The sequence below is a fragment of the Phyllobates terribilis genome, unplaced genomic scaffold (genome assembly GCF_046119375.1).
Source record: "Phyllobates terribilis strain yellow unplaced genomic scaffold, ASM4611937v1 Scaffold_2__4_contigs__length_985480577, whole genome shotgun sequence".
Classification (NCBI taxonomy): Eukaryota; Metazoa; Chordata; class Amphibia; order Anura; family Dendrobatidae; genus Phyllobates; species Phyllobates terribilis.
The window spans coordinates 356,054,039-356,078,993 of record NW_027362762.1 but is presented as its reverse complement, the minus strand read 5'-3'; the positions used below and the strand labels follow the sequence as shown (position 1 = coordinate 356,078,993).

The following is a 24,955-nucleotide window of genomic DNA, read 5'->3' as shown; positions in this document are numbered from 1 at the left end:
TTCGTCAGACTTGTCTTGCTCCCTGAAATATCTCTTCCGGAAAAATGTCCTCTTCCGGAACGATCTCTTAAAGGAGGGTAGAGGTACTGATGGAAACCCCCTCTTAGGGTCCCCCGCTTTCTCCAATAAGTCGTCCATGGTCTGACCAAAGAGGTATTCCCCTTCGCACGGGATTGTGCACAGTCTGGACTTAGTCTGTAAATCCCCTGGCCAGCTTTTAATCCACAAGGCTCGCCGAGCCGCATTTGACAGTGCTGCTGACTTTGCTGCCAACCTCACCGAGTCCGCAAATGCATCAGCAAGAAAGGCTGCCGCCCCCTGAACCAGTGGAAGGGAAGAAATAATGTCTTTCCTAGAAATCCCATCCTTCAACTGACTGTCTATCTGTTCAAGCCACACCATTGGGGCTCTGGACGTGCAGGTAGCTGCTACTGTTGGTCTCAGTGCTCCCGCAGCTGTCTCCCATGCCCCTTTCAGGAAAGTATCAGCCCGTCTGTCTAGGGGGTCTCTCAATGCACCCATATCATCGAATGGGAGGGAAGTTCTTTTCGCTGCTTTGGTAACAGCAACATCCAGCTTGGGTGCTTTTAACCAGGAGGAACACATAGCATCCTCAAATGGATATTTCCTTTTAAAGGATGGAGGAACACTACCCTTCTTGTCAGGCTTTCTCCACTCCTTATCAATAAGGTCTTTCACCTTTGAATTTACTGGAAAGACCCTTCTTTTCTTTAGCCCCAGACCACCAAACATAACATCCTCAGCTGACTTCTCTGCCCTCGTGTCCACTATCCCCATTGTAGATCGGACGGCTTTTACAAGGGCATCGACCTCCTTCAGGGGAAAGCACTGTCTATCTGGCTCACTGTCAGAGGAAGAGAAGGCGGAGTAGGAAGCGACCGATAGCTCAGAGTCTGAACCCGGCTGGGTTTCTTGAGGAATATGCCCAGACTCTGAACCCTGCAATGCTTTGCCTATTTCTTCCCTTATTAAAGTTCTTAGGCCTAGGGAAAAATCTGGGGTTTCCTCCGACATCATCTTGCTAATACAAAGCTGGCATAACCTCTTGCTATATGAATCAGGGAGTGGACAGCTGCATAAGGCACACTCTCTGTGCTTGGATTTTGCGGAACATTTCTTGCTCTAAAAGAAAGTTATAGATAGAAAGAAGGAGGAAACATTAGCAGAACATTCACGAAGATTCCACTTACCCCACAGAACCTTCGGTACCGTAGAAGCAGAAGAATCCAGCATGCATGGCGAGGAATCACGCCGCACCGGACCGTCCTTCCTGCTCTTAGTGGTAGCTCTTCTAGTTGTACGACCAGACCCTAGCCGGGAATGACGCTGCGCCACTAGTTGTGAGGGCTCCCCAGAGGGCTGCTCCTGCAGCAGATGTTGCTGCCTAGGTGACAGCTCCTGTGAATCTCCCATAGCTTACAATGTAATAATGGGCTGGGAAGCACCTCTGTATGTTACCAGACACTTTATATACTGGCCATACCGGTACCATGTGTGGGTGTGTGTTCTTTTTTTTTTTTTCCCAGGAGGGCGTTACCTGCTCCTTGGTCTTCCTCCCCAGGTGGCCAGGTGGGTTCCAGGTCCTTAATCCCCCGGCGTTCAGCTGCTCGCGCGCAAAATTCAAACGAGCTCCGCCCCTTCCGGTGACGTCACAGGGACTTCCTGCCCGGCGCACCGGAAGTCACGTCAGAAGGTCGCGCCTGACACGTGCCCCGCCGGCGCGACCTGGATCTCCTGCAAGCTGTAGCGGGGGGAGGAAGCCCGCTAGCGGCCCCACACCTGGCGGACATCTACCTCCCCGTGAGGCGATGTCGCGCCCGCCGCAACGCTCACGGAGGCGCCCCACTGAGCCCTACCGTGGCGTCTCCAGAGGACCGGGATGGACCGGCTCCAACCACCTGCTGTGGCCCTCTCTAGGACAGGAGTCCATCTTCTGCAGATAAGCCTGCGAGGTCCCCCATCATGGACAGGAAACCTAAACTGAGGCGGGAGGAGAGGGCCGCCCTTTTTAACCTGTAGGTTTCCTGTCCTTGATAGGCGGATCCTCTCTCTCACGTGGTGCTGTCATGGGCGACCGAATAAATCACGTTTTACTGCACGTATATGTATAAAAAAAAAAAGATGGTGTCAGAAATAAATGCTGTTTTTTTTTTTAGCTTGTGTTTCATGGATGCTGATTTAGGACTACTCCAGATGTTCGTGCAAATCGTCCCAAACACAGATTGCAATGCAGGAAGTGGCTGCTAGTCTTCCGACCAGAGTATGACAGCTTCCTATATGTCTAGGAGGCCGTGACGCTTGGGTAGTTAGAGTCATGGCCAGTCCTTGTTTCGTGTATTGTGCTCAGTCCAATTTGCACGGACGTCTAAAGTAGCCCTTTAGCTTAGTTAAGACTGCGTATGTACTCACTGTCGAGAGCATAAGCTCAGGACGTAACTATGTAACTGCAGTCTGACGAATCCTGACGGTGTGCAATGTGCACACAGTCATAATTCCCCAATACTCCGAGTGTGAGTGGGTGGTCCAAAAGTATGTGACAAGATTCTCCTATGATTCTCTCAATAGAATACTGAGAAAAGCCCTCTTAAGGCCATGTTCACACGTTCAGTATTTAGTGAGTTTTTTACCTCAGCACTTGTAAGCTAAAACCAGGAGAGGACCAATAAGAGGAAAAGTATAATAGAGACACGTCACCACGTCCGTATTTATCACCCACTCCTGGTTTTTGCTTACACATACTGAGGTAAAATACTGACCAAATACTGAACGTGTGCACATGGCCTTACCCTTTCAAGACCTGACAATTCTCAGTTTTTGTGCTTTCGATTTTTCCTCATTCAAGAGCTATACATTTTTTAGTTTTTATCAACATAGCCATGAGAGCTTGTTTTTAGCAAAACGAGAAGTTGTTTCGAATGACACCATTTTACCACATAATGTAAGGAAAAATGGTGAAAAAAAAATCAGAGTGGGGGGAAATGGTGAAAAAATACAATTCCACAATTGTTTTTCTGTTTAGCGTTTAATATATGGTAAAATGACCTGACAAGATGATTCTCTAGTTCAGTACAATTATGGCAATAGCAAACTTTTAATATAAATATTTTTTTTCTAAATATATATATATATTTCAGTAGTTAAAAAAGTTCTGAACTTTGTGCAAAAAGAAAAAAAAATAGTTTTGTTTTGTCATTTTCTCAGACCCATAACCTTTTTTACTGATGGAGATGTGTGCGGGATAGTTTTTGTACACAGATCTGTATTTTTTATTGATACCATTTTGGGGTAAAAATGATGTTTTAATCACTTCTTATTTAATATTATTTTGGGAGGTCGGGGGCGCGGAGTACAGTGACCAAAAAGTGACAATTCTGGTGTTTCAATTTTTTTTTTTTTTTTTCGACAACTACCATATTGTGGAAGTAATTTTACATTTTGGGGGATAAAACTTTTATAGATGCAGTGATCCCGTATATGTTTATTTTTAAATGGGAAAATATTGGGTGATTTAAGCTTGCATATAATTTTTTAACTTTATAGAAATATATGTGTATGTGTGTATGTGTGTATGTATGTATGTATGTTATATATATATATATATATATATATATATATATATATATATATATATATATATATATATATATATATATATATATATATATACACATACACACACACACACACACACACACACACACACACACACAGTACAGACCAAAAGTTTGGACACACCTTCTCATTTAAAGATTTTTCTGTATTTTCATGACTTTGAAAATTGTACATTCACACTGAAGGCATCAAAACTATGAATTAACACATGTGGAATTATATACTTAACAAAAAAGTGTGAAACAACTGAAAATATGTCTTATATTCTAGGTTCTTCAAAGTAGCCTCCTTTTACTTTGATGACTGCTTTGCACACTCTTGGCATTCTCTTGATGAGCTTCAAGAGGTAGTCACCGGAAATGGTCTTCCAACAATCTTGAAGGACTTCCCAGAGATGCTTAGCACTTGTTGGCCCTTTTGCCTTCACTCTGCGGTCCAGCTCACCCCAAACCATCTCGACTGGGTTCAGGTCTGGTGACTGTGGAGGCCAGGTCATATGGCGTAGCACCCCATCACTCTCCCCCTTGGTCAAATAGCCCTTACACAGCCTGGAGGTGTGTTTGGGGTCATTGTCCTGTTGAAAAATAAATGATGGTCAAACTAAACGCAAACCGGATTGAATAGCATGCCGCTGCAAGATGCTGTGGTAGCCATGCTGGTTCAGTATGCCTTCAATTTTGAATAAATCCCCAACAGTGTCAACAGTAAAGCACCCCCACACCATCACACCTCCTCCTCCATGCTTCACGGTGGGAATCAGGCATGTAGAGTCCATCCGTTCACCTTTTCTGCATCGCACAAAGACACGGTGGTTGGAACCAAAGATCTCAAATTTGGACTCATCAGACCAAAGCACAGATTTCCACTGGTCTAATGTCCATTCCTTGTGTTCTTTAGCCCAAACAAGTCTCTTCTGCTTGTTGCCTGTCCTTAGCAGTGGTTTCCTAGCAGCTATTTTACCATGAAGGCCTGCTGCACAAAGTCTCCTCTTAACAGTTGTTGTAGAGATGTGTCTGCTGCTAGAACTCTGTGTGGCATTGACCTGGTCTCTAATCTGAGCTGCTGTTAACCTGTGATTTCTGAGGCTGGTGACTCGGATAAACTTATCCTCAGAAGCAGAGGTGACTCTTGGTCTTCCTTTCCTGGGGCGGTCCTCATGTGAGCCAGTTTCTTTGTAGCGCTTGATGGTTTTTGCAACTGCACTTGGGGACACTTTCAAAGTTTTCCCAATTTTTCGCACAGACTGACCTTCATTTCTTAAAGTAATGATGGCCACTCGTTTTTCTTTACTTAGCTGCTTTTTCTTGCCATAATACAAATTCTAACTGTCTATTCAGTAGGACTATCAGCTGTGTATCCACCAGACTTCTGCACCACACAACTGATGGTTCCAACCCCATTTATAAGGCAAGAAATCCCACTTATTAAACCTGACAGGGCACACCTGTGAAGTGAAAAGCATTTCCGGTGACTACCTCTTGAAGCTCATCAAGAGAATGCCAAGAATGTGCAAAGCAGTCATCAAAGCAAAGGTGGCTACTTTGAAGAACCTAGAATATAAGACATATTTTCAGTTGTTTCACACTTTTTCGTTAAGTATATAATTCCACATGTGTTGATTCATAGTTTTGATGCCTGCAGTGTGAATGTACAATTTTCAAAGTCATGAAAATACAGAAAAATCTTTAAATGAGAAGGTGTGTCCAAACTTTTGGTCTGTACTGTATATATTATATACATATACATATACACAGCCTAATAATTCTGCACACCCTTAGGGGGTTGTATCCTTAGCCACCATGCCCCTCATTACACACATCACATGATCTGCTTCATCCAATAAGCATTCAAGTTTATACAGCTTGGAGTTGCCTAATAATTGTTCATCAATAAGCAATCAAAATTACATCACAGGTCATTATGGGGTTAAACAAGAGTTGAGTTTCTGAGTATACATTCTCTATAAGGGTGAAACAATAATAGTGCATTTTGTTTGCCAACCTCTGTTTCTTCTCTCTTCTTCACTAACTTTCTGGGTTTTCTTCAAAAATTCTTCTTTTAGTTCAATTTGATACCTATTGGATAAAAACAAAGTATTGTCTTCTATCACTGCGCAAGAGAACATGAGTGACAGCATACATGTGCGCAGCGGATACTCTTCCCCATGTTTCCAGCATGAGTTATTATAATGACGGGCGCAGAGAGAGGATAATTTTCAGACAAGAAGTTTCTGTATTGTATAGGGTCTATCAATCAAAATGGATTATAACCTCACCCAGATCACACCCCATAATCTATAAAACAAATTGGTTTCATCAAAAATTTATGTTCTGACTTTTTAACTGTTGTCATACAACTAAAGTTTCCAAATTCCCACCCACATCAATTTTTATCCCCCATTTACTGTGGGGATGGTAAAAAATTGTTTGCATCCATGCAATGTCCCTGTGAAAACAGTTCAAAGGCTTGTCTTCTACAGCCAAAGAGTCTTAGAAAAACCAAAGACAAGCAAAATACCCAAGTAACTGGAAGTAAATAGGTAAATCGCACAGTGCAAAAATAATAATAAATAATGAAGGGTATTTAGTTAACATAATTTTGATCAAAATAATGTAAAAGCCATCCCGCCACGTCACGGCAACCCTTATGGGACAGCCCTAACTCTAATATTAAAACCTTACCATTTGTCAAGTGACGTACGTATGGATAAGGGCAGAGAGACTGACCCCCTAGTAGAAGCATAGACCTGAGGCAGAATGAACATTTCAGCTCAGCCAAAGAGTCTTGTTGTAGCTGACGCGCCCCCTGGGCCAGTGCTGTTGGGGATACCCGGAGCCGGATCAGATGGGGGTTGTAGTCTCCGAGTGGCTGTGACCCGGTCCGTGCCCAGGGTGTCAAGCTCAGTGTGTGGCAGTCCTTATGATGTTACTAGATGTTCTTTTGTGTCGACTACGCCACCCGTTGAATTGCGGTCAATACGGCCGCCGCTGCAGCAGGGTCCGCTGAGGCTGGTGATGTATGTGCAGCTCAGGTAGTATAACCCCCAACGGGAGGGGTATAGCCTCAGGGGGTCAGTTGCAGAGGATGGGGGTTGTGGTGGTGCAGCGGGGATGGAAATGAGACTCAGAGTCGGGCTGTGCAGTTCAGGGTTTGTTTACTTACTGCAGTTGTTCTGGTCACTCCGGCCTTAAGTGACCACCCGAGCCGTGCTGCGTCCACCAGGTCCTGGACTCGGCCAACCCCCAGGTGATTCTGGAGCGTGGTCCTGAGCTCCCTTTCTGTCCTGTCCTCTTCTCTGGCCTTCCCCACCAGGGATCCACCTATGTCCGGCTCCCTCGGGCCTCTTGGTGGTAAACCCTTGTCTCTGGGTTCCCTGACCCTATTCCTGGTCTGCCTTCCGGGTGGATTTAGTGGGTGATCGTGGCAGATCGATCCTGCCCACGACCTCCGGTTCCTGGCTAAGGTGTGCTGTAGCCTCTGCCAGCTTGGGATCCGGTACCCTGTTGCCAACTCTTCACCCTCTGGTCTAATTTGGGCTCTTGGAGTTCCTTCTTTCTCCCCCTCTGGGTCTTTCTTTCTCCTCTCTCTCTCTCTTGGCCTTGGAGCTGCTCTTCTCCTCTGCTCTGACAGACTGACCTCACTCTGCAAAAGACTGACCCTGATCTAAGATGGTTCCCACCTTATATACTCCCTCTATGTGTGAGCTCAGGTGACCAGCACCCAATGAGCTCCTAGCACTACCCAGACTGCTCCCCCTATCTGCCCCTACACTACTGGGATGTTCCACCCCCCTCCCACTCCAGCCAGGAACAGACACTGTCGTACCTGCACATTTCTCTACTGGGAGTACCATCGGTCTGTTCCCCGGAAATGGGATGCGTGTAGTGCATGCAGCTAACTGAGCTCAGTTCCACACTCCATCCTTACCCGGGAGTGGAATATCACACCTCTGGCTGAGGTGCAATACCCCTGTAGCAGCCGAATCCTCAGGGTGCTACATAGCCAATCTGTTTACCCCTTATATGCTACTGTCAATCTCTGACAGCAGCATTTGAAAGGTCACCAGTCAGTAGGTTCAACCTTCCTAAGCCATCTATATAGGCACATAGGTCATAGTAAGCGGAATAAAATGCTACTTTGATATCTGCAATCTGATGTGGATTTCTCTGGAATAAGACGTTTTTCTTACATGCAAATAAGCTGTTAAGATCTATGGGCCGGACACCGATCTGTATAAGAATTGGCCTCCAGAGATTATTTTAAATGAAAGGGGGAGTTACCAGTGTGAGACATGCAGATTAGAGGAGCAGACTGTCAGTCACTACATGTCTCACACTGGTAATGCCCCCTTTCATTTAAAATAATCTCTGGAGGCCAATTCTTATACAGATCGGTGTCCGGCCCATAGTCATGAACAGCTCGTTTACATATTAAGAAAAATGTTCATTATTCTGGAATAAAACATCAGATCACAGATATCAAGGTATCATCAGCTTCCTATGACCTACATGCCCATATAAATTTCTTTAGAAGGTTGATCCTATTGTAGGGCACATGCGCAGGAAAGGGCTAAAGAGCACCAAAGCATGCGCATTGCAGTACTTTGCGACAGGTCAGACAGAAGTACGCCTGCGCAGGAGCAAGATGCTGGACATTGTGTGGATGACATAGGATGGGTCATCCACACGAAGCAAAAAGGAGGATGGGAATAACAAGAAGAAAGGAGGCGCTGGATCAAGACCAGAGACGCCTATTGGACCGGACCGCCCCATAGGGGAGTATAATAAAAGGTGCAGCACACTAGGAGGTAGTTCTTCTCATCTTCTAGGAACAGGAAACACAGAAGAGGTTAAAAGCCCCCACAACCCTCCATCTCACCCTCAGTGTTTCCTGTCCCAAGCAGGACAGACGCAGGAGAGGAAGCGCATCAGTGCAAGATTTCCCTGGCGAACTCAGGGGGGTCCATCTCTTCCCTTACCCCTTTAAAGAGGCTCCGGGCTGACACCTCACTGGGTAGGGGTCCCTCAGCCAGGTCACTAGAGGGGGAAGAGCCAGTAGAGCTCCTGGCTTCACCACTTCCCTCTGTGGAGGGCTCTCGGCATCACGCCGCATCCCCTGGGCGCACATCCAGTGACACACACAGCGTGCATTCCAAGGTTGAATGAATTTCTTGATTACAGAGGTTGCTCTGCCAAGGTGCGTGCGTTTCAATGTGGAACACAATAAACAATCAGCGCAGCGTGCGTTCCAACGTGGAACGCAAGGGATTAAGGACGGTGAGCATGCCATGCACCTGGAAGAAAAGGTAGGATCCTATAAAGGGTTGTTGGGGATCTGATTTGGTGTGCACAGTTTGACCATGGATGTTGATCCTACACGTTCAGAGACACCGTCCGAACAATCCCTGGGCATTGTTTTAACCTTATTGGCCCTAATAACCTTTCTGATAGAGGCTATGGGTTCATTTAAAATTCTAAATCTCCTATCTTGTTTAAATTTAGGAGAGGAGACTGTATAGGGTCTGGTTCTTCCTCCAGAAAGAAAGCCAGAAGATGTGCGACATGTAACACCAAACTACCAGAGGCACGTAAGAAACACCTATGTGCAGAATGCATCATGAAAATCCTAAGAGGAACAAACCTCATTTATGGCCAACATGTGAACCATGATCAGGTAGGAAGTACAAAGCACTGTCTCCAGTCTTGTTCCCCCTCAGAAGACAAAAATATATCTCATACCCTACCATCATTATATATAAATGTAAAGCAAAGTTGCATAATAAATATAGGGTACTTAGTGAACTATTTTTGATCAAAAAAAGTATACAAGCCGTCCCACCAGCGGCAAGGTGACCCTAAATTGGGACGGTACCTATACTGTCTATATTAAAAACCTTACTGTATATCAAAGTTGAAGTAATGCATATAAAAGGGTAGACAAATAGGACCGGGTCCCAACTCCAGACCACCTAGGCCCGTGGTAAGCTACATATATACTAATCAGCTCAACAAAGGGGATGCCACACCCTTAAATTGCACAGAATGCAAACAAGACAAAAAACCAAGCAATGTGAACTGAGGTCTAAGATGGTAGACATGCAAGAAATAGGAGCATGTTCACACTAGCAAAAAGAAGCAAAACCTACAAAAGACAAAAATATATCTCATACCCTACCATCATTATATATAAATGTAAAGCAAAGTTGCATAATAAATATAGGGTACTTAGTGAACTATTTTTGATCAAAAAAAGTATACAAGCCGTCCCACCAGCGGCAAGGTGACCCTAAATTGGGACGGTACCTATACTGTCTATATTAAAAACCTTACTGTATATCAAAGTTGAAGTAATGTATATAAAAGGGTAGACAAATAGGACCGGGTCCCAACTCCAGACCACCTAGGCCCGTGGTAAGCTACATATATACTAATCAGCTCAACAAAGGGGATGCCACACCCTTAAATTGCACAGAATGCAAACAAGACAAAAAACCAAGCAATGTGAACTGAGGTCTAAGATGGTAGACATGCAAGAAATAGGAGCATGTTCACACTAGCAAAAAGAAGCAAAACCTACAAAAGACAAAAATATATCTCATACCCTACCATCATTATATATAAATGTAAAGCAAAGTTGCATAATAAATATAGGGTACTTAGTGAACTATTTTTGATCAAAAAAAGTATACAAGCCGTCCCACCAGCGGCAAGGTGACCCTAAATTGGGACGGTACCTATACTGTCTATATTAAAAACCTTACTGTATATCAAAGTTGAAGTAATGCATATAAAAGGGTAGACAAATAAGACATTCTGTGCAATTTAAGGGTGTGGCATCCCCTTTGTTGAGCTGATTAGTATATATGTAGCTTACCACGGGCCTAGGTGGTCTGGAGTTGGGACCCGGTCCTATTTGTCTACCCTTTTATATGCATTACTTCAACTTTGATATACAGTAAGGTTTTTAATATAGACCGTATAGGTACCGTCCCAATTTAGGGTCACCTTGCCGCTGGTGGGACGGCTTGTATACTTTTTTTGATCAAAAATAGTTCACTAAGTACCCTATATTTATTATGCAACTTTGCTTTACATTTATATATAATGATGGTAGGGTATGAGATATATTTTTGTCTTTTGTAGGTTTTGCTTCTTTTTGCTAGTGTGAACATGCTCCTATTTCTTGCATGTCTACCATCTTAGACCTCAGTTCACATTGCTTGGTTTTTTGTCTTGTTTGCATTCTGTGCAATTTAAGGGTGTGGCATCCCCTTTGTTGAGCTGATTAGTATATATGTAGCTTACCACGGGCCTAGGTGGTCTGGAGTTGGGACCCGGTCCTATTTGTCTACCCTTTTATATGCATTACTTCAACTTTGATATACAGTAAGGTTTTTAATATAGACAGTATAGGTACCGTCCCAATTTAGGGTCACCTTGCCGCTGGTTGGACGGCTTGTATACTTTTTTTGATCAAAAATAGTTCACTAAGTACCCTATATTTATTATGCAACTTTGCTTTACATTTATATATAATGATGGTAGGGTATGAGATATATTTTTGTCTTTTGTAGGTTTTGCTTCTTTTTGCTAGTGTGAACATGCTCCTATTTCTTGCATGTCTACCATCTTAGACCTCAGTTCACATTGCTTGGTTTTTTGTCTTGTTTGCATTCTGTGCAATTTAAGGGTGTGGCATCCCCTTTGTTGAGCTGATTAGTATATATGTAGCTTACCACGGGCCTAGGTGGTCTGGAGTTGGGACCCGGTCCTATTTGTCTACCCTTTTATATGCATTACTTCAACTTTCATATACAGTAAGGTTTTTAATATAGACAGTATAGGTACCGTCCCAATTTAGGGTCACCTTGCCGCTGGTGGGACGGCTTGTATACTTTTTTTGATCAAAAATAGTTCACTAAGTACCCTATATTTATTATGCAACTTTGCTTTACATTTATATATAATGATGGTAGGGTATGAGATATATTTTTGTCTTTTGTAGGTTTTGCTTCTTTTTGCTAGTGTGAACATGCTCCTATTTCTTGCATGTCTACCATCTTAGACCTCAGTTCACATTGCTTGGTTTTTTGTCTTGTTTGCATTTTGTTCCCCCTCAGGCGGTTCAGGGCGTTTCCAGTCAGAAGAGAGCTAGATGGGAAATGGAGGAATCCTCAAGAAGAATGTTCTTATTTTTCTGACCAGGATCTGGAAGGTGAAGAGGCTATGCCTCAGATCCCCTCAGAGGAAAGGAATAAGTATTATTTCTCGTCTGAGGACACTGATGATTTATCACGTGGAGTATGAAGTACCATGAAAGTTGAGGAGACTCAGGTAGCTCACTCATTACAGAACAAGATGTTTGGTGGACTGAGAACTCAGAGGAACAGAGTGTTCCCAGTCAACAAACATATTAAGGCCATGATCATGGAGCAATGGGAAGATGCAGAAAAGAGGCTTGTCATTCCCAGAGACTGCACAGCACTTCTCCCCTTTAATCCAGAGGAAGTCAAGATTTGGAAAGAGATCCCAAAAATTTACATTTCTATTGATAGAGTGGCAAGAAAGACCTCAATCCCCTTTGAAGAGACTCTTCATGTCGCTGGGATGCCCTTGATAGAAAAGCAGAGGGGTTGCTAAGAAGAGCCTGGGAGGCATCAGCCATCATCAGGGCCAACATAGCTGCCACCTCCGTAGCCAGGTCCATGTGCTTATGGATTGACGAATTAAAGAAATGTCCAGTACTTTTTACTATGCCCCCAATGTACTTACCCTCTTCAGATAAGAGTTTTTGTAAATACCTTTGGATGTTCTTCATGCCTGTGAGTGGCGCTATCACTGGTCGCTCACAGGCATCACGTGACCCCCGGCTCTGACATCCGCTGATGTCAAGTCAAGTTCCGGCTGCAGCCAGGGGTGACTCACTTCTACGTTCCACGGTGAGTGATGGGCTGTGGGTGGGGTTACCCCGCACGTCACACCCAGCATCCACCGCGCACTCTCCCTCTCCTCATTCATTGGGAAAGCGCGTTGTGGATGCTGGGTGTGACATGCGGGGAAACCCCGCCCACAACCCAGCATCCACTGTGGGGAGCGCATCACTGATGTCACGCCTCACTTGACAAGACATCAGAGGAGGCTGCAGCCAGGGGTCACGTGAGGCTTGTGAGCGGCCAGCGGTAGCGCCGCTCACAAGCAAGCAGGAAAAAGAAAAGTATTTCCAAAACCCTTATCTGAAGAGGGTAAATACATTGGGGGACATTTGGGCCATAGTAAAAAGTACTGGACATCTCCTTTAACGTCTCAATTAAAATCCAATACTCGCAGAGAAGTGGTACTAGAGTCCCTTTCCCATGCTAAAAAAAAGTGACAGTTTATGGCGGATGCTTCAGCAGAATCAGTAAGGTTTGCAGCCAGAAGCAAAGTACTTTATAACTCAGCTAGGCGGGCTATCTGGGTTGGGGGATAGTCATTTGAAAACCAAGATATGCTCCATCCCGTTTTCAGGGTTACAGGTGTTCGGACCCGTGTTAGATGAGATACTAAAAAGGACTTCAGACAGCAAAAAAGGTTTCCCAGAGGAGAGGCCGAAGAGATATCATTCCTTTCGTAGTTCCCGTCCGTCTCAGAGACAAGAATTCAAAGGGAAAGGAAAATCGGGAAGGTGGAGTTACCCCAAGGGAGGTAAGAGTAGATGTACCCAATTTAGTTCAAGCCCATCAGGAAGACCTTGACGCTACGGAGGTCGGGGCAGGCTTCAATTCTTTCTGGGGGGTTGGCAGGCCATCTCAGAGAATCGGTGGATTCTACAGACTCCAGGTGAAGGCTACAAGATAGAATTAACTCATCCCCCTCCGGAAAAGGTTTGTCTAATCAGGCCTCAATCTCCAAACTCCCTAAAAAGACTCGTAGGAAATGTCAGGGATTTGATATCGACTGGAGCAGTCATTCCAGTACCCTACTCGGAAATCGGCCAGGGACACTATTCCAGTCTCTTCTCTATAAAAAAACCCTTGGTAATGTATCGTACAATTACAAATCTAAAGCCTCTAAACCAGTGGGTCAGGTACAGAAAGTTCAAAATGGTGACTGTAAAATCAAGTATCCAGTTAATAGGAAAGGATTCAGTGATGTGCACCTCAGATCTAAAGGATACATATTATCATGTGGCCATCCATCCCGCTTGCCAACAATGGTTCCTGAGGTTTGCATTAGAACATCAGGGGATAATCCACCACTTTCAGTTCCGGTGCCTTCCGTTCGGCCCATCCTCGGATATTTACAAAACAAGTGATGGAGGTGGTTGCTTTTTTTGAGGAAAAAAGGGATAATTATTGTCCCATACTTGGCCGATCTTCACTTGGTGGCAGACTCGGTACATCATCTCAATCATCATCTCTCATAGACTATCCTCACTCTAAAAAAAAATATCTAGGCTGGTTCATAAATTGGGAAAAATCCAATTTAGAACCAGAAAAGCTGAAGGTTTTTCTGGGAGTTTTCCTAGACTCTCATCTCAGAACATCCTTTCAGCCCTCGGTAAAAATAGAGGCAGCCAGAAACAGTTTGATTCTTCCAGGGGAAAAAGTGAGTATCAATAAGATAAAAAATGAGGATTTTGAGCTTGATGACATCCTGCATCCTAAGTATGTAATGAAGCAAAGCCCACTCGAGAGTTTTGCAGGAAGCAATTCTAACATCCTGGAACAGACAACCACCTGGACTAGACAGGAAGATGATTATATCTACAAGGCTAAAGACTTCACTATCATGGTGGATGTCTCTACCAAAGCTCCAGAAAGGGGTCCTGTGGATTCTTTCCCCATGCGTCCGAGTTACTACCGACGCAAGTCAGCTAGGTTGGGGAGCCGAAGTAAAAGGTCAATACCTTCAGGGGACATGGTCTCCAGAAATTTGTTTAAGATCATCCAACTACAGAGAACTACAAGCAGTATGGGAGACGCTCCAGAGGTGTTAAGACCATCTCAAAGGTCGGCATGTAAAAATGCTGTCAGACAATGTCACAGCGGTCTCCTTTGTCCATCATCATTGAGGTCCGAAAGGTCAGCTCCTGTGGGCTCTTGCCTTGCAGATCTTTCAGTGCGCAGAAAGACTTTTCTTCTAATTCAGCAGTCCACCTGAAAGGCTCTCAAAACAAGGTTGCAGACTTCCTCAGCAGAAAGACAGTATGGTCCTCTGAATGTGTATTAAACACAAACATATTCCAACAACTAACCGAGCCTTGGGGTAGTCCTTCGAGAAGACCTGTTTGCAACCCGGAAAAATGCAAAGGTGACAAATTTCTTCTCCTTGAATCCAGAAGACAACCCAGAAGTGGCAGACGCCTTGTCTCAGAGATGGGAAAGAGATTTACTGTATGCTTTCCCTCCTTTTCCATTAATTCCAAGGGTCCTAAGAAAAATCCAGGAACATCAGGCTACAGTAATACTGGTCACCTCCTTCTGGCCGAAAGGAGCTGGTTCCCCTATTACATCACATGACTTGGATCCACTTCCCATTCCAGAGAGAAACAGCCTTCTGTCTCAAGTTCCACTTCTTCATCAGTATGTCCTGCTGCACCTGACAGCCTGGATCCTGAGAGGCAGATCTTAATGTCTCAGGGTCTGTCAGATCGAATGATCACAACGATGCAGAACCAAAGGAATGAGAAAGAGAGAACGTTTCATTCACTGAATGTAAGACGGTTGGTTCTATGCTACGTTGAAGCCACGGAAACTTGGAGACAAGATTCAAATCTCTTCGTTCAGTTCTCAGACAAGAACAAAGTCAAGAAGACCTTGAAAGCAACATTAGCCAGATAGATCACATCCACCATTTCCCTGGCATATGAATCAGAAAGGAAAACTCCACCAGAGGACATTACAGCACATTCAAAGCGAACAATCTCCACTTCTTGGGATGAGAGGGCAGGAGCCTCAGTGGACCAGATCTGTAGGGCCATCGCCTAGTCTAGCTTAAGCACCTTCTGTAAACACCACAAGCTGGACATATTTTTGAGCCAACAATTAGCCTATGGAAGGAAAGTTCTTCAGGCAGGGGTCCCACCCTAGAATCTATTTATCTGTTATTTCTCTTGGTGTGCTGTCATGAGGGACATCCTGGAAAAGAAGGAATTAGTCCTACCGGTAATTGGATTCCTGGAAATACATCATGACAGCACCCTTACATTCCCCTCCCCTGAATTCTTTGTACTTATGTGCAGTTGACATTTGTGTGAGAGAATTCAATAAAATTAAGTTGCATCTATCCTGGAGTGGTGATTTGTAAAACACTGAGTGGAGGGGGGAAACTTAAAACTCTCGTGTGTTTCCGGTCCTATAGCATGAGAAGGACTACCTCCTGGTGTGCGGTCATGATGGACTCCTGGAAATACAATTACCGGTAGGACTAATTCCTACTTTTCTTGCCTTGCAGGCTGGATTGGGGGCATATATAGAGCATATTAGATTGCTGTATATGAGGGCTGAAAGGTACCGGACTTACCTCATATGGGACAAACCTGGTAACAGGTTCCCTCTAAATTACTGACTACTGTCCACTGCAGGACTACCCTGATGATTTCTGACAATAGAGTTCAGTTTTTCCTGCTTTCAAAAAGCAGTGTTTTGAACACTTGGATGTCTGGAAAGATAATTAAAGGGATAGTCCGGTCTTAGAAGAATAGACTGCATGCAGTCACTGTAGAACTTCTTGCAGTCATGTGCTGACCAAACTTCCCCGGGTTCTATCAATAGAAAAGAATTAACAAGCTCAAGAGTCTAGTCGGCACGTGACCACCTGGCACAGGAAAAACATGGGAATCGTGACAGTGTCCACATCACGCACTCTCATGATCTGGCAATCCGTGGTCACCTAGCATGCCTGCAGACTTTACTTCTGAGACTGGTTAACCTCTCTAAGTAGCTTATCCTTTAACAACCACGTGTGGAGACATGTTCCCTTTAACCCTTCTTATGCAGAAATCCTAATTTTATACTCTTGTGGTGGGACAGACAAGCAGACAAACAAACCGTAAGACTTCATCTTTAATCTTCTTTTCGTATGTATCTTCAATATTCTTTATATCCAGCTCTCGCTTCCTCAACAACTCATTCACACTCCTGTTCTTCTCTTCTTGTAACTTTTGGGCTCTAAAAGGGAAATTACATTGATCTATGATAAGTGTTTAGCATCAATACACAATTTAATACATTATTAAAGGCTGACTGAAAATCTCTTTAAAAATGTATAGCTTTACATAACTTTTTAGCCCCTAACATACTTATATAAAACATAAAGAGCTTTTCCGGTGTTAACAAGTTCTCATCTATATACAGGACACGTCATAACTTATTGATCAGTGGGGGCCCGACCACTGGGACTATCCACCGATCAGCAGAGCGGAAACGTTTATCCCTATGAGGCTGCTCAGCATTTTCCAACAGCAGACCCATAGAGAATAAATGGAGTTGGGGCCGGTGTCTGACCTTTTGTAAAGAGATTAAAATGCCTTGTTGGGGATAAAAATCCCCAAATTCAGTTTGGGTAGCAGCAGTTTAAAGTTAACAGTTGTCAACAAATTATAATGAATCAATTGGGCCATGCCCATCCTGCCAAGGTGTGCCCAGTTTTCTGAGTTGGTGTAAAAATGCCAAAAGTTGCTAATTTTTGTGCAACTTGGAGTTATAAAACAAATGTGCGACTCTTATCTGACAGTTTTCTGGCGAGAACTGAATGATGAATTCCCACTGATGTTTATTAATATCATGTGAAATGAAAGTAACAAAATATGTAAAGAAATTACCAACACGTACAGCTCAAAAGCTGCGATTCGTTGCCGAAGGTCCAGTTCTCGGTTCCGCACTGCCTCAATCTCTACGAGCAGCGTCTGTCTCTGAGCATATACATCCTTGGATTCAATCTGTCGAGAGAGAAGACGCTCCATCTGAACACGGTGTATGAGATACCTGGCAACTATCGTCTTTAAAGGATTTATATTGTCCTATCCTTTATAAAGGACACAAAAAAACAGTGGTAGCCAACGGCTACGTTCAGGCTTGTTTCTGCGAGTCACATTTATTTCAAAGAAATCGCAAGTTCTCATACCGTTACATGAAAATGGGGAACTGAAGGCAATGATAGACTATGAGATAACAGGTAGCAATCACTGTTGGGGTGTCACTCATATCAAGGACGTTTGACTCAAGGTGGGTTTTTACAAACCCCGCGACAACTTTATTAATGAACAAAATAAAAACGTATAAATAATGAATAGATGATATTAAAGATGTAAAAGACAAGCACAGATTACTGATGTCTGATCTTATGGGTACACATCATACTATAGCAGGTTAGCTTGGCATTACCTCCTGCTGTCTCTGAAGTCTCTCCACGGCATTCTGCTCTCGGGACACTAAGCCATCATATTTCAATTGGTAGGTCTTTTCCAATTCTCTCCGTATATCAGAAATCTCCTTCTGGGACTTTTCATTTTCTTCTAGCTTAATTTTTGCAAGTTCAACATCTTTAAAATGTTTGAACTTGGGAAAAATTAAAAATTGATATTAATAAATGGAACGTGACATTTGATGAAGTGTCTATCCTGTAACATAACCTGATTATACTTAAAGTGACCCTCCTTCCTGGCACTGAAAAAGGACTAGAAATTTGCCAAGTATAGTCTCACCTGACCTGGTGCCTTCTCCCTCGAGATCGGGCTCCCAGATCTCATGGATTCAAAAGATGGCAGCCACGGTGGCATGGGGCGAGTCTGAACCACAGTTACCCTGCCTTTCTTGTGCTGTGGCGGAGTGAATCCCCCATGCCACTCTTGAAAGCAGGAGGACAAGGAAGAAGGGCACCAGATAGGGTAATTGTACATGACAGTAACTTTTCAGTGTGCGAGGATAAATGATAACTTGTAGGTGGTGGGGGGGTCTGACTGCTGGGACCCATACCGATCTACAGTACGAAGCACTTTTATCCCATTTTGAATGGAGTGGTGCTGTGCTTGCTCGATCTGCAATCCATCAATTCCTTATGAGGCTGCACGAAGCAGTGCGTTTGACTTTTTCCAGCAGACTCAAAGAATGAAAGATGATGTCCACTACTTTTACATTGATGGCCTATCCTTAGGATAGGTCATCAATGTGTGATTGGCCGGGGTCCGATACCCAGCAACCCCGCCGATCAGCCGTTATCAGTGTCGGCGGCCGCCAGTACTTACTTGCAGAGCTGGCTGTCTACTTGTAGTGGCCGGGGCTTGTTACTGCACATCAGCCTCCTATTGATTTGAATAGGAGGCTGATGTGTGCATCCTGCGACAACCATTACAAGTAGACGGCCAGCTCTGCAAGTGAGTACTTCCGGGCACCAATAACAGCTGATTGACGGGGGTGCCAGGTGTCGGCCGATCAGACATTGATGACCTATCCTAAAGATAGGACATCAATGTAAAAGCAGTGGACAAGCTCTCGAATGGAGAGACAGATGAGCCTCCGACCTGTTGCTTCTGTAACAGCAATAAAAGTTTCCTGTTCTGCCATCGTATGCATAGGTGATAAAGGGCTTGTGCAGTGAAAACAAGTGAAGTTAAAATGTATAATTTAAAGAGGTTTTACAAATGATATTTTACAGGTTATGCTCATGTCTGGCATCAAATACTAAAACCTGTTATCATAAAGGGATACCCTGACCACTCCTTCTCTGCTGGCAGAATATCACGTTTTCCACAGTGTATAACATATAAACCTTTTGAGACATTTCCTGCCGTAGTTGTTCCTCCATTTCTCGGCGATACTCAGACAGCTTGCCTTCCAGGGACTCAAATTTTGGACGTTTTGGATACAATTCTTCAAACCGTTCATCAATAAATTTCAATTTCTCAACTATAAAATTAGGATGTATTGTTAATAAAATGCAAGAAATTCTGTATTGAATGTAAGTAATAAAATACATAAAAAATGCTATATTCAGTTTCCGGTTCTGTTCCGCATTATGTAGTCTATAAGGGGCACATATGAAGGGAACATTGCCACTCTGTATAGAAAAAAAGCAAAAAAATCGGATAGCGTATACTGCACACTTATTGAAAAACCAAAAGAAATGAACTGGAGTATAAGTTGGTATAGATGCAATATGTAGGAGCATGTTCACACTGGCCATTAAACAGACAAAACCTAAGATAGAAACAAAATGAACATTTTGTTCAGAATATATGCTCATTTTGTTTCTCTCTTAGGGTTTGTCTGTTTAATGGCCAGTGTGAACATGCTCCTACATATTGCATCTATACCAACTTATACTCCAGTTCATTTCTTTTGGTTCTGCTTTAGTTTCTTGCACTTAGTGCAAGTAACGGTGTGACCTCCCTTTCTTTGAGCTGGACATTACGTTTGTATAGCTTCCCATTACTGGGTGTCCAAAGTTGGGTCCCGGCCCTGCTCGGCCCATATTCACATTGACGTCACTTTCACACATTGTAAGGTTTTAATACTTCAGGTTAGGACTGTCCCGATTGTGGTACACCTTGTCATGGGTGTTTAATAAGTACCCTATATTATTGATATGCAATATAGCTTTTTACTTACTTATAGCAGAGTAAATGTTCATTTTAGGTTTTGTCAGCATACTTAATGAGTATGACAAGATCTGGCTTATTTAAAAAAAAAAAATTATATAGCTGAGACTAAAACACAAACTTTAGTCTCTACCAAAGAGTAATACTAAGCCTCAACACAAGTGTGAGAACACAATTCATGATAGTAGTAAGTGAAATAAGAGCAGCTGCATTACAAGTACATTATACCTATTGACTCCTTGTAAGGAGAGGTTGTGGCTGTCTGAGTATCGGCATCTCTGCCACCTCTGTGCAGGTGGTCGTCTATCAGTTCTGTCAGGACCTGTACGAGAAAACCTCCAAGACAAAGAAAGGTTACCTATAACCACCGCTGAAATAGCTACAATCACACACCAACATCCATATATATTAAATACTATCGTCTCCCCATCCATGTATAAGAGAATAAACAAGGCCTCATCCATAAGGTATATGGAGGCAGAGAATCACAGAAGCACTAACAGCCATGTCAGCTATCACTATTACAAACAGAAGCTTTGAAATAAATGGGTATAAAAAAAAATCTATAATATAACGGGGGATGCGTCCCTCTGTCTGAAGCCTCTATAAACTGCGCATGCGTGACGCGCAGTCTGGCTCCAGACAGAAGAACGCATCCAGCCGTTACAGGTAAGAGGAGTGTATGGCCGAAGATCGCAGTATGCGTAGGCACTAAATGCATTCCACGATCTCCGGCGCCATACTTACATACTTACCTGACCGGGAGGAGCGTTGCTGCGGCGCCTCGCTTCGCCGGAGACCGGGGCAGGAGTGAGGCGTCAGATCAGCGCATGCGCATAGCGCTATCCGGCGCCATTTTACTGAAGACACATTTGCATACCAGGATTGGGGTGAGGGGTACCATGCATACCAGGATTGGGGGGTGAGGGGTGCCACGCATACCAGGATTGGGGGGTGAGGGGTGCCACGCATACCAGGATTGGGGGTGAGGGGTGCCACGCATACCAGGATTGGGGGTGAGGGGTGCAACGCATACCAGGATTAGGGGTGAGGGGAGCCATGCATACCAGGATTAGGGGTGAGGGGTGCCCTGCATACCAGGATTGGGGGTGAGGGGTGCCATGGATACCAGTATAGGATGGTGGGGACAGGATGGGGGCAGCACAAATACCAGGAAGGGGGCAGCACATACCAGCATGGAAGACCATATACCAATAAAAATGCTCGCCACCCGGGCGTAGAATGGGTTCAATAGCTAGTTATATTATAAGGCCATGATCACACTATCAGTATTTGGTCAGTATTTTACATCAGTATGTGTAAGCCAAAACCAGGAGTGGGTGATAAATGCAGAAGTGGTGACGTGTTTCTATTATACTTTTCCTCTGATTGTTCCTCTCCTGATTTTGTCTTTCAAATACTGATGTGAAATACTGAACGTGTGCACATGGCCTTATACAGAGACTAACCTGAAACATGGACACATTGGTTTTAGAGCCTAATAAATAATCAATCAATCAATCATAATAAAAAACATGAATGCCTTGCCTGAAACAAACCCAACAATATGGATAACCAAACAATATAATTATACCTTTTGTACTACTGTTTTGGTGGCTTGATGTCTGCCGGCATTAAAAAAGAAAGAAAAGGCAATAAACATACAATCCTCAAAACACAGCATCTAAAAAGCAACAACAAAAATAAAAGAAAATACAAATTACCAGAGACTTGTATATGTTGGATTTGGGGTCGATTTTCATCAGCTGCATTAAATCTTGGATGGAGAAATCCTTCATAGGAAAAGGAAAATTATTTATTTAGCCGGATGCTCCTTCACAGCGTGCTGCAAACATACTTAGAGCACCATCCAATGTTTTTTATTGCACCTCTGGAGTGGTGCTTTAAATGTAATTCCCCTGCCCCCTGTCTCATACTCACCTGCCGCCTTCATCGTTCTCCAGCATCGCTCCCATTGGTCTCCAGCGAAAATTGACCTGTTGGCAGCACCAGTGTTTCATGGAGCAGCGCGGAGGTAATTTTTCAATAGAAGTCTATGAGTGCCAGAACAAGGCCAGAACAAGGCTCTCATAGACTGCTATTGAAGCTTCATCAGCTTGTTTTGGCTCTCATAGACTGCTATTGAAGCTACATCAGCTTGTTTTGGCTCTCATAGACTGCTATTGAAGCTTCATCAGCTTGTTTTGGCTCTCATAGACTGCTATTGAAGCTTCATCAGCTTGTTTTGGCTCTCATAGACTGCTATTGAAGCTTCATCAGCTTGTTTTGGCTCTCATAGACTGCTATTGGAGCTTCATCAGCTTGTTTTGGCTCTCATAGACTGCTATTGAAGCTTCATCAGCTTGTTTTGGCTCTCATAGACTGCTATTGAAGCTACATCAGCTTGTTTTGGCTCTCATAGACTGCTATTGAAGCTTCATCAGCTTGTTTTGGCTCTCATAGACTGCTATTGAAGCTTCATCAGCTTGTTTTGGCTCTCATAGACTGCTATTGAAGCTACATCAGCTTGTTTTGGCTCTCATAGACTGCTATTGAAGCTTCATCAGCTTGTTTTGGCTCTCATAGACTGCTATTGAAGCTACATCAGCTTGTTTTGGCTCTCATAGACTGCTATTGAAGCTTCATCAGCTTGTTTTGGCTCTCATAGACTGCTATTGAAGCTACATCAGCTTGTTTTGGCTCTCATAGACTTGCATTCAGAGCTTGTGATGTAGCTTCTGACTTACGGCCAGTCAGAAGCTGCAGTCAAAAGATGGACCAGATCGGTGCCAAAAAACGGTGAAGACGCCGGAGGGTGAGTATATGACCAGGGGCAGGGGGCTTACAATTAAAGTGCCACTCCAGCGCCGAAAAAGAAACAAAACGCTGGAGTGACCAGGTGACATTTACCAGTAGATACAAATTCATGTCTCTAGTGCTCATCAAGCCAAAGCCAACCTACCGTCTCCTTCTCCAGACCACACTCTGGATAAAATACAGATAGCGAGAACTCGTAGCCACATCTGCTCAGGTGATCGGCCACTAGACGGTTACAGGCCCTGTGCAATAGAGAGTCACCGGGAACAGGAGGAGCCGGCAGGGATGCGCCACTAACGACTCGGAGCTTCAGATCTTGAATCAGCTGATTTCTTAGTTGTGTCTTGTTGAAAAAAAATGAATAAGAAAAATGTAATTTAATAGAAAGTGGCAGCACTGATTTCAAGCATTGAGAACATTTCAAAGGTGGCAACTGACCAGTTAGTTGCCAGAGGTGAAAGCCAGGAGCCCAGCAGGGGACACCGGCAGCAAAGCGTGGCACCAAATGAGTCTTGGCTTTAATCATTAATAACAAAAAAGTGTTTTAAATAGTGGATGACCCCTTTAATCTATCTTACAGGTTTATGTGACAAAAAAAAAAATGCTTACTCTATGGCCCCGATTCATCAAACAGCTTCCACCAGACTTGTAAACTATTTGAAATGTTGCAAAAGTTTTGTGTAACTCACAGCAGAGCCATAATTTGGGAGCTTTTGCCGTTTTTACATCAGTCCCAGCCAGCTCAGCCTTATATTTTAATGAGCGGAGCTTTGCCATGAGAGTGACAATTTCATCATATGGAAATATACTCCAGTCTGAGATCGCAGTACATATTTTCTGCTGGAATATACAAAAAACTCAATAAGAGACACAAAACGCTTAATGGCTGTGACACATCTTACTCCTCATCTAACATATAAAATGCCAGTCGTGACGAATTAGGGACAGTGGAAGCAACTTTCCAAGATACTTAGATGATATGATTATAGTTTCTGGGTGTAAACGACCATGAAACACAGAATTACCTTCAATGAATCCAAAACCCCCTTCTTTTTAAACGTCTGATAAAGTCTTTTCCGCAGTTCTTCTTGGGACAGGGATTTCAGCTCGCCTTGAGACATTTGGCCAGAAAAGGTGAAGTCTCTGAAAAAGTTGATATGTTCTGTATTATTGCATATTTACATCTCCAGCAGCCTGCATTCTGAGTCCACCACAGTATTACATCTCATCCCCGCTGGCAGCCCAGTGCACGCTCCAGATACTGCCAATCACATGAATGATCGACTGGGGGGGGGGGGGGGGGAAGTCATATTGGACTTGCTCGGTGGCATCCTTACTTGCGCTTTCCTTTTGAAGGGTTAATCCCAATCCCTGAGGGCATTCAGTTTCTGTGTGCACAGAGCAAGGACATAAGTGGTTTGGAGGACACAAAGCCCCAACTCTGACAGGCAGGGGAGGAGATGTAGGGCAGAGCAGCACAGTGGAGAGCTCTGTTGGTGACTGCGATAAGTTTAGATTCTATTCTATAGCGGATGGGTAATCAGTGCAGTGACTGGCACAGGATGGAAACATCAGTGCAATGCCTGGACAGGCGGATGAGTCTGGATTCTGCCTTGAGGACAGATTGCAAAGGTGAAAGTTTAGTGAGAGGAAGATGGATTAGTTGTGAGCTTCAGTAGCCCAGAATTAATCAAAGCGAGAGTAAGAGTTTTAACCATTTCCATGGTTCCAATGGTCGATTCTGGAAAGGTTTCTGAGGTGCAGGTGACAAGGGCAATTTAGGGTGAAGTAAAGATCGAACTTAAAAGGATTATTCCAAAGATATTAAGAATATGGGATAACTTAGTGATTGTTGGGAGTCTGATACCTTGGACCTCCCGTATTCCGAAGAAAACAGGCTCCGCAGAGTCCAGTCTGGAATAAAGTG

The 24,955-nt window shown here is 43.8% G+C and overlaps 1 protein-coding gene across 2 annotated transcripts in view; it reads right to left on the bottom strand.

The window, feature by feature from the left end:
• OFD1 (OFD1 centriole and centriolar satellite protein) overlaps positions 1-24,955 on the bottom strand; it is a 57,692-nt gene that overhangs the window by 31,986 nt on the left and 751 nt on the right. For both annotated transcript variants that reach the window (XM_073664629.1, XM_073664630.1), the window contains exons 2-11: positions 24,054-24,171; positions 23,174-23,371; positions 21,936-22,004; positions 21,806-21,836; positions 20,440-20,547; positions 19,383-19,519; positions 17,999-18,172; positions 17,447-17,553; positions 16,664-16,783; positions 5,635-5,708 (exon numbers count right to left, since the gene is read on the bottom strand). In XM_073664629.1, the coding sequence (XP_073520730.1) occupies positions 5,635-5,708; positions 16,664-16,783; positions 17,447-17,553; positions 17,999-18,172; positions 19,383-19,519; positions 20,440-20,547; positions 21,806-21,836; positions 21,936-22,004; positions 23,174-23,371; positions 24,054-24,149 (1,114 nt within the window). In that variant the 5' untranslated portion in view covers positions 24,150-24,171. The remainder of the gene's footprint in view (positions 1-5,634; positions 5,709-16,663; positions 16,784-17,446; positions 17,554-17,998; positions 18,173-19,382; positions 19,520-20,439; positions 20,548-21,805; positions 21,837-21,935; positions 22,005-23,173; positions 23,372-24,053; positions 24,172-24,955) is intronic.